This window comes from Xiphophorus couchianus, chromosome 7 (assembly GCF_001444195.1).
Source record: "Xiphophorus couchianus chromosome 7, X_couchianus-1.0, whole genome shotgun sequence".
In the NCBI taxonomy this organism is placed as follows: domain Eukaryota; kingdom Metazoa; phylum Chordata; class Actinopteri; order Cyprinodontiformes; family Poeciliidae; genus Xiphophorus; species Xiphophorus couchianus.
Genome location: NC_040234.1, coordinates 26,306,357 through 26,319,181, shown reverse-complemented (window position 1 = coordinate 26,319,181; position 12,825 = coordinate 26,306,357). Strand labels below are relative to the sequence as shown.

General features: G+C 41.0%; 1 protein-coding gene across 1 annotated transcript; it reads left to right on the top strand.

Moving 5' to 3' along the window:
• Position 1: 1 nt before the first annotated feature.
• On the top strand, positions 2-12,170 carry rogdi (rogdi atypical leucine zipper). The gene is made up of 11 exons (XM_028024013.1): positions 2-220; positions 1,335-1,406; positions 2,974-3,056; positions 4,375-4,429; positions 4,508-4,588; positions 5,704-5,799; positions 5,895-5,993; positions 7,293-7,406; positions 7,489-7,538; positions 8,214-8,340; positions 9,640-12,170. Exons 1-11 carry the CDS (start codon positions 146-148, stop codon positions 9,679-9,681), a joined length of 894 nt encoding a protein of 297 aa, XP_027879814.1. The 5' UTR covers positions 2-145; the 3' UTR covers positions 9,682-12,170.
• The last annotated feature ends 655 nt before the right edge of the window (positions 12,171-12,825 follow it).

Below are 12,825 nucleotides of genomic sequence, written 5' to 3'. Positions count from 1 at the left end.
ATATAATTTTCGACAGTTTGGAACGCAACACATCCTCCGCTCAGCTAGTGGACTGCAAAAAAAAAGGAAAAAAAAGCAGTGATCCCAGAGAAAAGACTGTCTTGCTAAACTCCTCAACCAGGGTTTGTACTTTGGCCGCAGGAAAATGCTGCATCCGCAGAGGTCCCTGTCCGAGCTGCCGAAGATGTCCGCGGCCAGTCAGGTGGAAAGAGCCGTGCTGGTAAGCTCCTCCGACCGGGAGACACACAGCGACTACCTGCTGAAACCCACAGTTAGCTGTTTTATCCTTACCCAGCCGATAGCATGTCGCTTTCGGGACATTTTACTGTTCAGTTCCTGGTCGCAGCAGCGCGAGACCATCCTAAATGTCGGTGAGGCGCGAGGGTAGCAGGAGCTCGCGCTGTGACCGCTGCTGGACAGAAGGCCGGGTGTGACAGCAGAGAGCATCACTGAACATGGAGGCCAGTAACTGAGACCGATGGATCCAAAATACATCAATGCATAGCTAAGATGTCTGGTTTTTATTAAATCATTGCTCAATGTATTAATTTAACCTCAGCTTAAAGCAAAACACTGAAAGGAAGAACCAGTTTGTCTCTTTACAGTCTCTTGTAAAACTATTCCCACCAACGGAACTGTTCCACATCTTGCCTCACTGCTGGGCTGAAAGGAATGATCGAAAACAAGTGATGAATTGATTTTTGAGACTTTATCGCCTAATTGTGAATTGGAAAATGCAGACTCGAAAAAGGCCATTTGGTGAAAGAACATCATACTAGAGCAACAATTAAGCCAAAGCTGTGCAAAAATATGTTGCATATGAGATGTAAAAAACATCTTTGTCTGTAAATATGTTCCATTCAAGACTCAAGTGCCATAGTTGTAGCTTCTCACAGTTCAAATTGTTGTTTTTTTATTTCTAATTCACATTTTTTGCTATCCAATTAATTGTTTTATCGAAAAAAAAACAGTGAATAGAAAGAGCTAAGCTATCAAGTGGAACAGACTTACATATATATATATATATATATATATAACAGCTCAGACTTAGCAGTGATTCCTTCTAGGAAAAGGATTCATCTATACATACTGTATATCAAAATGTATAGATGATGAATTGAACAGAGCTCTGTATGATATGCAAGGCTTGGGAATTTGTTTTAAAACCTAAATGAAAATCTTATAAAACACATTGAGGTTTGCAGTTGAAATATGACAAAATGTGAAAAAAGGAAAAATAAATGTCTAGGTATCAGTACTTTTCCAATCTGTAAGTAGCTCCCAGGTGCTTGTATTAATGTTCTAGGGGTTAATTGTGTTTCTCTTCTCTGTAGGAGGAGGAGTTTAACTGGCTGCTGAAAGAAGAAGTGCATGCTGTCCTGAAGCAGCTTCAGGAGATCCTCAAGGTAGGAGTTGAGCTCAGTGCCAAGCAATAAAACAGTTTCAGGAACTTATCAAGAAACCGAGAAAATATCATTAAGATTAACAAAGACCTCCATTATTAAACCATTTCAACTCCAAGCATATTTTAGTTCTCTTTTAGTGCTTGAAAGAGGAATAAAATCTTTTTATTATAAAGGATTATATGGAAACTCTTGGTCTATAATATTATATTTAGGATGGGTAAATATTAATATATTTGTTAGGAAGAATACTAACAGAATAGCCCCTTGTTCAGAAGTAATGTGTTTTTAAAATAAAAAAGAACTTGGAGAAGATGATCACAGGAAGCCGAAGAATCCTTAAGACTGTCGAATTTTGAGGCAACAGATTGGGATGCACTGTGCCAGCCACAGAGAGGACATCAGTGCTATGAGTGAGTGTGGGAATGACGATATACGCTTCTGTGTGGACAACGCTAGCTCGACGCTTCCCCAATAATAAGCTCGATGTCACCGGTGACATGAAGGAACTTCTAAACAAGAAAACGTAGCCTTTAGTGAGGAAGACAAGGAGGGAATTAATGAGGAGTATACTGAAGCAACTTAGACCAGTGGTTCCCAAAGTGTGGGCCGTGCCATTGCAGGGGGGCGCAGGAAGTGGTATGGATGAATGAAAAAGACAAACAATTAACACAAAAGTGTTTCACTGTAAAGATGGTTTGTAGTGTGTTTTGTTGCAACCTGAAGTGTGAAATAAACTTCAGTGGCGTTTGAAAGCAAAATACGTGTTTAGGTTTGTGTCAGGTTGAATGATGTGTGCCCAGATTTATTTTATTATTATTATTTTTTGGGTGGGGGGGATTTTATTGTAATCCATAGGGGGGCCAGAAAATCTTTGGGAACCACTTGGTTAGACACAGTAAGGATGTGTACAGGAAGGGGCTGGAGAACAAACTCCTGCAGAACAATATAATCGATGTTTGGTCAAGGATGAGGAAGATCACAGGCTTTAGGCAGAAAGATTGATCTGTAAGTAAACATTTATTTATACAGCAACTTTTACTGGTCAAATATCAAAAAGGCCTTTACAATGCAAAAAAGTGTAAAAGAACTCAAAAGATAAGATTAACATCACACAATATAAAAATAGTTCAACTCTACTCTGAATGCATGTTATCAGCTGTATTCACAGAATCAAGACGGTTCGTGGTGGCAACACATTGCACAGTCTAGGGGTCACCACTCTAAAGATAAATGCTCTCTTGTCTCAAAATGTGTTCATGGAACCATTAACAGACTTTGACTGGAAGAAATTGGACTGCAAGAGTATGTAGAAGGTCAAGGAGATGGGTTGGGGTTTGACCACATAAGGCTCTAAAAGTATAAGAGACTAAAATTTTAAGATGAATTCTTATTATTTATCTTGGGAACTATATTTATTTGATTTTCAGTGGCAAAAATGTTATTTTCTACCTCACTTGAATTCACCTGCCTGTGGTACCCATCATGGCTGGCTGTTGGAGCCCCACCTCTAGGACAGAGTCATCCAGTTGGTCTGTTGACTCAAATGTTTGTTGGTTCTTGTTAACAGGAGGCGTCCAGACGTTTCTCCCTGCCCACTCCGGGCCTGGAGAGTCAGCTCAAGCAGGAGAACTTCATCCTGGGCAGCTCAATGTAAGCTTTAAAAGCCCCACCTGTTTGTTTTGAACCTTGCAGCTGGCCTACTGTTACACGGCCTTCCACTAGGTCAGCTGTAGTTTACAGTAAGCAGACAATGTTTGTTAGATAACAGTGGCTTTCTGTGTGATGAAGTGGCTGTCTGCCTTACCTCATATAAGAAGTCAGTTACTTAAACTGAGCTAGTTTTGTCTGTTTATGACACGAAGATTCAGCCAATCTGAAGCAACCAAGGCTCTAAAATAATTCAACTTTGACCGTGAATATGTCTTTACAGCCCCTGTTGTCTTCTTTCTTTATTTCTCTGAAATGTGCCTTTAAGTTGTTTTACTGCTCATACATTTGAACTTTTCATTGCTTGCTCACTAATTTTGTCTAACAAAAGCCTTGGGTAGAGCTGCAGCTAAAAACGATCTAAGTAATCAATTATTAATTGGATTTAGAAAATGGACACATTCATTTAACCACTTCAATTTATTTTATGCAATAAATTATGCAATATTAAAAATACCTAAAATATTGAAATGTATAATGAAATTCCTTTTCTAAATTAGAAAAAAAACATTTTATTGGCTTCCTTTAGTGAACACACTTGATCAAAGGATGAAGCTGAAGTTTAAAACAATTTCTTCTGATGTCAACATGTGAAAAGCTCAATCCTTTCTGCTTGACTTAACATCAATACAGTGTATTGGGTTGATCGGTTGATTAATTTTTGGATTAATAGATTAATAATTAGACAGAAACAGGTGCTTAATAGGAGATTTATTTCCAGAATTTGAATGAGGCGAGGCTAAAACTGTTGCTTGAAGAGTTCTGGGTGGAACAGATTTATATCCTAAATGAAAAATGTATATATATTTTTGTGCAGTATTGTCTTAATTGCCTCTCTGAGTGTGTAGTCTGTATGCGCCAGTTAACAATTAATTGATTACTAAATTAGCTGACGATTATTTCAATAATCAATCAATCTGATCAATTTTTCCAGCCCTAATCTGAGGAGTAAAGAGGAATAAATGCAAATGGACGTCTCACTTTTAAGACGTACATTTGTAAAAATGCTTTAAAACGCTGTATTATTTTTCTTCAACTCTACAATCCTGTGCTACTTTGTGTTGGTCTGTCGCTTTGACCACTGTAACACATACTGGATTTAATGGTTTTAATGGGGCAAAAATAGGTCAAAATGTGTGGATGCTGTTCTACGGCACTGGAAACAAGTCGACTTGTTTCTGGAGCTTCCCAGTTTGCACTGCTCTACGTGTTGTCATGGTGACGCTTGTGAAAGGCTGACCTCTTGCCTGTGTGTTTGCAGCATGGATCAGGTGAAGGGAGTGCTGACTCTGCAGGGAGAGGCTCTGACTCAGGCGGTGAGTAAACAGCGTTTTCTTCCTGAAACGCTGATTGAAGCTGAATGACATTTCTTAATGTTGACCTTTGCTCTGCAGGACATAAACCTGAAGGTCGCCAAGAGCAGCCAGGTCCTGCACTTTCAGTTCAGGGAGGACAAACAGTGGAAGCTGCAGCAGGTACCGCTACTGCCCGTCACTTCAACACGTTCAGCTGACAGAAAGGCAGCAAAGATCATTTCCTTCAACAAGATGTTAGTTGTTTCACAGAGTCATGCACTTGGAAACAATTTTAACAACATAACTGTGTTATTATTTTACTATTTCAATTCTATAAACAAAGCGATAAACTACAATTGTCTGTCTACAGCAATTAAAGTTTCCTTGAGGCTTTTTATGACACTAAAAAGTATAAAATAATCCGGAGTTTAATTAAATGTATTCACTGGGGGAAATCTCACTTTAAAAATACACACCAAGGGCGTGCCGTGGTGGCGTAGTGGTTAGCGCGACCCGTTTTTGGAGGCCTTGAGTCCTCGACGCGGCCGTCGCGGGTTCGACTCCCGGACCCGACGATATTTGCCGCATGTCTTCCCCCCTCTCCTTCCCTGTTTCCTGTCAGCCTACTATCATATAAGGGACACTAGAGCCCACAAAAGACGCCCTGGAGGGGTAAAAAATATATATATAAATAAAAATATATATATATACACACCATGACAAGTCATTGCTGGTTAACCAGTACTTCCAGGAAGTTGCAGTTGTAGCCATTGATGCAAATTCACTCAGCATTTACAATTTTTTCTGCCTACTAGCTGTCATCGCAACTCCTCCGCAAATCTGACCAATCACCTGAAACTTATCTGTATTTTCTCTTTTTCTGTCCAATCACTGCAATGCTGTTGAATTTTGACCAATCCCCTAAGCCCCATTTTAAGTTAACTTCCGGTTTATTGACGTCTCTTGAAAGTCGAACCTGCAAGATGAAAGCATGTGTGATGCTAAATGGTAACATTTGCCCCCCTCGCCTCCCTCCTTTTTTTACAAATCCCAAGCTCCTGTATCTTGTTGCAAAGTTACTTTTAAGTTATCTTTGTCTTCTTTCAAGTTTACCAACATATTTTGGACTAGAAACTACATAAAAAACTACATAAAAAACACTTAGTAAGAGTTGGTGTTTTTGCAGTGAAGATAAGAAACTGTGAAGTGAAAATGTACCTTGAGCATGTAGCATGATGAAAAGACCAGCTGGACGTGGGTAAAGTCTGACTGCTCGGTTCTCCATGGTCCCTCAGATCCAGGACGCCAGGAACCACGTGAACCAGGCTCTGCTGCTGCTGAGCAGCCGCGACAACACCTACCAGTTCAAGACGGGCGCCGAGGTCAACAAGGTCAGTTTCTCTGCGCTCAGCCGCACCTCGGCGCACAGCTGGACGTGGCCGACGGCGGTAGTCATAACGACCGGACGGCTCTGTTCACTCTGCAGCTCATGGACGCCGTGATGCTGCAGCTGACGCGAGCACGAAACCGCCTCACCACCCCGGCATCATTGACTCTTCCAGAACTGGCCACCAGCGGTCTGATGGTACGGCTGGCGTCTTTAAGAATCTAACCACACCTCGCAAAAGTACACATGTGCCTTGAAACTCTTCACATTTCAAGCAGAGCGGCTCATTGTATTTGTTTTATTGGGATCTTATGTGATGGACCCACAAAATTTCGTGCACAGCTGTGAAAGCAGTAAATCCAGTCGGAGCAGTTTAGTTCAGAAGTGATCTAATCAGTGAACAGAATCCAGCTGAGTGGGATTTAATCTGAGTGTTCTGGTTCTGCCCAGAACAGCTGTTCTTAAATCATTTTAAAAAGTTAAGAAAGTCTTAAATTTTGTCTGTCTGTATACTGTTTAGTCTTGCATATTTTATGTCATTTCTATTTTTTTTTTCCTGTGGAACTTTTCAATCAGGCAAAAGTTTAACTCGCATGCAGACATCTTCGTTGCATTTTCTGACTCACTGCTAATTAGCTAGTTGTTTTTTGCATCTACGAGCATATGTATTGTCCAGTTGGCTGGACGGTGTCCGTGCACTACTTTGGATATACAGGTCTTAAATTCTATTCATAATGGTGTCAAAAAGGTTTTTAAAAAAAGTCTTAAATTTTAGTTGCAGAAAACCTGTGACAGAACATTAGAGAACAACCAGCAACATGGAGGACAAGGCAGGCGAGTCAGGGAGGAAGCTGTGGAGAAGTTTAAAACAGAGTCACCTCATCTGGACATAGAGAGGACGGACCAGCTGACCTACCAGGACATGGAGGTCTACAGGTTGAGTTGAAGGGAAGATTGAGAGAGCAAATTCAGTTGGACTGGTTCCATAAAGTGTTTACTGAGAAGAGCTGAAAATAAATCCACTCCAATGGTTTCCAGATATTTTTTTTCCTTTCTTTTATTATTCCCTTTTTTTTTTTTTTTTACATTGAGAAGACGACCAAACTTGATGTACATAAGCTCAAGGTCACACTTCTGTTAACCATTTCAAAATTCTTCCACTTTAATGTTTCCAATTGTGAGGACATATATGGGGAAAAAAACAACTGGAACAAGAACAGAGTGAACAAGGAGACATTATGCCTGTGTACAGAACCAAAGGAGATTAGTTAGCCAATAGAACCAACTCTTTGCTATTTTTCGGATTTTTATTCTCATAGACCATTTTCCTTCGTCATAATTTTGCGTTACTGCATGTCGCCCCGTCTCATCAGATCCCAATAGAAAACACTGGTTGTTCTGGTTGTAGTAAGTGTGTGTACCCGTCTAGGGTGTGTGACGCCGTCATCCCTGCGGCTTCCTGTTGCCTCACACCATTTTCTGTCATTTGAACTCCAGAAAATGTTCACTCCCCCTATGCCTGGCGACGTGATGGTGAACTTTTACATCAATTTAAGCAAGCTGTGTCTGACCGTCTACCAGCTACACGTGCTGCCTCCCAACACCACCAAGGTCAGACCCTGTGACCCTGCAGTGGACATCATTGCTGCTCACCCGGCTGCTGTCTCACTGCTTTCTCTCCTATCTTCCCTAGAACTTCAAGCCAACAGGAAGCTCTGTGTTGCACAATCCAGGAGCGATGTTGTAAGTTTGATTTCCAGATACGGTCCGTTCGGTCTGAGCTGTTCACTGTTTTTATTCATTGAGCAATAGGAAAGAAACCTTAGTAAGCTAGGCAGGCTACAGTGTAATCACCTTGGCCACGAATTGAAAACCACACAAGGAGAGTTCAGCTTTAAGTCAGACCTGAGCTACAAACAGCAGCTTACCAAGCTCAAATCAGTAAGAGAATAGAGGGCAGTATTATACATTTTCTAGGAACATAGAGCCATTTTATAGCACAATTAACTAATTATGCCACATTGAGTTGTTGTTATTCTGCTGCTTCAATCAAATATGACTTATAAGAAATTAGATTTTGCGATATAAAACCTTGAAATTGGGCCTCTGTCTCTTTAAGAAGCTCCTACTCTTTCTGACCCTCTGCCTCCAGCATATTGTCATGACAACGCCTGTCCATTATGCCATTTAAAGCCATTCTTAGAAGCGTTGGACTGAGAACCTGATTTTTTTTTTTTTTTTTTGAGGTGTTTAAAGTCATGTGGCTCTCTGAGCAGCTGTTGGATGAACAGCTCCAGCTGAGTTCTCAGGAAAATGAATTAGACTGAGACTCAGTCCTGAGTGAAGAGAGTAAAAGACGCTAACCCAGGATGTCAGCTGCTATAGGTTGTGTGTTTCATTAACACTTGTCTTCCACAGCGAGCTCAACAACAACCGCTTCGAGGTGAGCCACGTTCACAAGGTGGAGTGTGTGGTGCCGTGGCTCAGCGACACGCTGGTGTTCTTCACCATCTCCCTGCAGCTCTGTCAGCAACTCAAGGACAAGGTGGGCCGGCATCCCCAGGGCCTCAGCCTGAAGCAGATGCATTTCTTACAAGGCTGTCTTTGTTTTCTTGCTCCTTTAATTTTTAGATGGAAACTCAAGAGTTTATTCCACTGCATGTTTCATGGGTCAGTGTGTGGTGAGCAGTGGGGTCCAGGTTCTGAGTGAAGTGTCAAAGATCCAGACCAAAGCAGAATCATGAAGACCAATATCTCTGTTCCTGCCCCAAACTCTGCAGAACGGCAACGATGATGGATAATTTATATCACTGTGGTAGAAAAGTCTGTGGAGGAATGACATCACATTTAATGGTTAACACTCCTCTATATCAAATCCACAGCCTCTTCTGCCTGTATTACCAAAAAGCAACAGCAAACACTAAATCAGTACCGATATGTCTTTGGGTGCGTTCACACCATCTCTGTTCAGTCCGCGTTAGTCCGACTCCAATTCGTTTGTCTAGAAAGTCCGCTTCTCTTGGGAAGCTGTGAATGAATAATCAAACCTCGGTCTCGGTTCAGTTGAAGTGAACTCTGATACGTTTCCAATGTTTTCCAATGCGGCAAGCGGCCCGGAGACGGCTCCAAACGCAGGAAGCAGGTTTACAGTGCAGGGCATTCTGGGTAATTACAACCAAAACAAGGATGCTAGTCTAGCTGTAGCGGAGGAAATGACTCATGCTCTTTTGCCAAACGTAAAAGAGAAATCCTCCAAATGCTAAAATCTCATACCACTCCATTTCCGTTTGCATTTCATGAAGAAGGAAGTTGTGGTCAGTGTCTTCTTCAGAGGTTTTTGTGTCATTTCTGTCTATGGTTCTTGGTGCAGCGCCCCCAGAGGCGGGGAGGGGAACAGGTTTCTCAAAGGGTTTGGTTGGTTTGAGAACCACAGCAGCTGGAAATGGAACAAATGTTGAACTGAGTCTACCGTACAATCAAGTCGGAAGACACCTTTAGTTTGCTGTTTCCAGTTGAATTCCGACTTTTCTTCATTTCTCACATTCGGAGCTTGATACAGTCTGGATAAAAATGAAACAAACTGTCAGGTTTCATATAAACTGATCCTTGTTAGGTCCTAGAATGAGGAACTTTGAACTCTTCTCTGATTTTAACTGTTTGATTCAAACAGCAACAATTCATTTAAAATTAACCCAAAATAGTGACAACCTGACTGAAGAACCTCATCCCTGAAGCAGCATTTCTGGAGGTCACTAACGGGCCGGTGTGTGTTCTGGATCGGTGTGTGTCTCTGCCGGTTCTGACCCAGTCGCTAACCGGATCTTCTCTCCTCTCTCCCCTCCAGATCTCCGTCTTCTCCAGCTTCTGGAACTACAGGCCGTTCTGATCCAGCCCGTCCTCCACAAACCAAACTAACCAATCAAGTGTAAGGGAAACGCTGGAAAGCTTTTATTTTTCTATGTATTTATCATGCAGTCTGTCAAAGTGTTCCACCACGAGCTGAAAGCAGCCACACACCACCAGATATCAATATTATAGATCAGAATTGAGTTAGGCCAGCTGACCTTTATTTCTCTCATATGTGTGTGTGTGGGGGTGTGTATGGCAACTCATGATACAAACTTGGACCTCTCAATGAACGAATGAATGTGTTTATTATTTAAATTCTTTCATCATGTGGAGCACTAATGTTTGCACTCAGGATGGAAGGACTGAGCATCCAAGTGTTTTCAGGTTTGTCCTGGAAAACCCCACATTTCCTCTGATCTCTCTACGTTTTTGCTAGTTTCTGTTTTCCTCCCTCCAACAACACAGTTGTTCTCTGAGATTTACTGAGCTCACTGTTCCTCAGAGGCTCAACGGGCCAGGCTCCTTCTAATGTCAAGTTACAGAAACGCTGAAATCTGGCGACCCTTAGCCTGTTTCTATCATTATTATTATTATTATTAGCTTGCTAATAATAATGACCAGTGACTGACCAGTTAAAATGTTTTCCAGTCAGTGAACACGGCCCATTTAAAGGGATAGATAATATTTTTTTCAGCGTCGTTGGAGCGAGGATGTCCAAACTTTATGGAAAAAAAAAACACACTTAAATCAAGCTAATAAAGTTATCTGATTTTATTATGTATTTATTTTGATAGGAAAGAGATGTTATTCATTGTAGATCCAAAACTTAAAAGGGAGTTTTCATGTTTGCCGTGTTAAAAGAGAAATTTGTTTAAATCTGTTCAATTGAACAGATTTATTCTCCAGATTTGAGTCCCTTTCTCTCAAAACACTGGCCATATGTAGCCAAGATTAATAAATTAGATTAAAAAAAACAAAGTCGGCCTTTCAGTGAAGGTCTCTGGGGATGTGTGGTTCTTCCGATTAAAAAAAAAAAAAACAGCCAACACTCTGTTGTACTGAACATTTTTCACTGTAAGAAAATTATTATTTTTCACTGATGACAAATTAAAAAGTCTCCGTCTGAATCACCCAGCTGTGCTGGACGGGTGCTGTTAGGGTCAGTTGGTGACCGCACAAAATCAGTCCAGCGACCACAAATGGACCCTGGGCTGCAGGTTGGACACCCATGCCTTAGAGTGCTGGTTTCAGCTGACCACAGCAGATTGTCTGATCCTGGTAGACTCTCCATCAGCCTCAATTCAGATTCAGCAGATCTGGACGTACTGCCACAAAAAATGTTTTCAGCTTTTATTTTTAGAATTGGACCTCGTTAAATGTTACAGATGTTTAGAGAGCTCGTAATGCTAACAGCGTTCATCATGCTAAGTGATGATGTAGCCGAGCATTCTCTCTGTACCGGAAAGATGCAGCTCCTGTTTAGGAAGAAGAAGGAGAATCCTCACTACAGGCAGAATCCTACAGCAGGGCTGTTGGAGATGGGAGGGGAAGAGGGGTACATTTCTGGCAAAAAATTCAGAGATTTTTACATTAATCTCCAAAATATTCCAGAAAATGTGAAAAATGGGAAGTTTTCAAACTCAGAAATTTCAGCGTTCTTGGAAGCAAATATTTAACTTTTCAAACTCAGAAATTTACTTGCTTTTCTAGTAAGTTTCTGAGATTTTAGTGATTTTTTTATTTTTTTTGCCATAAATCTACTACTCAATTTTTTTTGTCTAAATATGTTGGTCCCTAGACGCCGTCATAGAATTCTGGCTTTATCCAGTATGGCTGCCCCTCACAGAGAATGTAGAGGACTATTTCTTTGCCCCATGATGTTTGCATTGCAGTAAACCAATGACATCACATCTGCTCCCAAAAAACTAACAGCAAACGATTAATAGCAGGAAGAGCTGTTGATTATAGATCTGGAGATACTGGCTAAAATATCAGCAGGTCTGAATTTTACAAAAATTATAAAATGGGAATCGACCAATAATCTCTGATTGGTGCGTCTCTATTTCAAGACTCTTTGATGCTTTAAAAGTCAGATTTTTTTTTCATATTTTGCTGCTTTATTATATCAGATGTAAGCTACAAAGATCGTCCCACAGGAAACCCAGCTGGTACTCTGGTCCATGCTGAAATCTTTCATATTCACTAACACTGCTCTTCTACAGGTTATTAAGTTTCTAACTCCACAGTGTCTGCTGACCAGACAGCAGCAGGAGGAAAACAGTTTATCTTCCAGCTTTGCACACATTCCCTGGATTTAACCCAGCTCTAAGCTATTTGTGTCGTTTGTTTCTGTCCGCTCGGCTCTGTGTTTGTATTTATTATGTTTCCCATGTGGTTAATCTGTGGAACACTAATCTAATCATGAACAAATGATTTCATCACTCTAAGTGTTGATCTGTTTTGAGAAGCTGCCTGTAAAATGAAATGTGGAAAAGATTCCTCTGTGCAATAAAACTCTAAAAGAACCTCGTTTGAGTTCTGCTTTTATGAGTGGATGCTATTAGGATTCTGTGTGACACACACACTTTTATTAAAGAATAGGATTTTTGCATATTTGTTGGAACTGTCAGCATGTTGTAACAATATGGTGACATTTATAATTTGTGAAAAAACCTGAGCTCCTCTGCCTCCTCAAGAACAACCAATCAGAGGAAGGAGGAGGGGCTTAGCGCTGTTAGTCATAATAGTGTATATGCTGTTAAATGTTCTAAATGCAAATAAGAAAACTCAACATTCCAGGAAAACATTATCCGCCCTCATCGGTATCCATGCTAACTAGCCTTAGCATTCATGACAGGCTCCTGTGGGGAACCAGCTGTAGTGAAGAAGAGAGCAGTGACTTTTTTTCACAGGTCATCTGTCTCATACTACACTGTCCCAACATAGCGACACTTTTTACAAAAATGTTTTGTTTGGTTTCAACCCGATCTGTTCTTGAAGTAATTTTATTAGCCACAGCAGACGGTTCTCCACGGTTCCATAATGGTTCCCTTCGAGTTCTCTGCAATCCCAGAACCATAGCCATGTTCCTATCCTGATAAGTTCCTTCACGCGATAAGTCATTAATAAACATGCTGCTCCGTCATCCTCCTACTACTTCCTGTCGTCGTCTTCTTTGTGG

What these genes read in the sequence shown, in the direction of transcription:
- rogdi (XM_028024013.1), top strand. Translation starts at nt 146, where the DNA reads ATGCTGCATCCGCAGAGGTCCCTGTCCGAGCTGCCGAAGATGTCCGCG. An exon ending in AGGTGGAAAGAGCCGTGCTG is followed by an intron (nt 221 to 1,334) that starts GTAAGCTCCTCC and finishes TCTTCTCTGTAG; the next exon opens with GAGGAGGAGTTTAACTGGCT. An exon ending in CGGGCGCCGAGGTCAACAAG is followed by an intron (nt 5,800 to 5,894) that starts GTCAGTTTCTCT and finishes TTCACTCTGCAG; the next exon opens with CTCATGGACGCCGTGATGCT.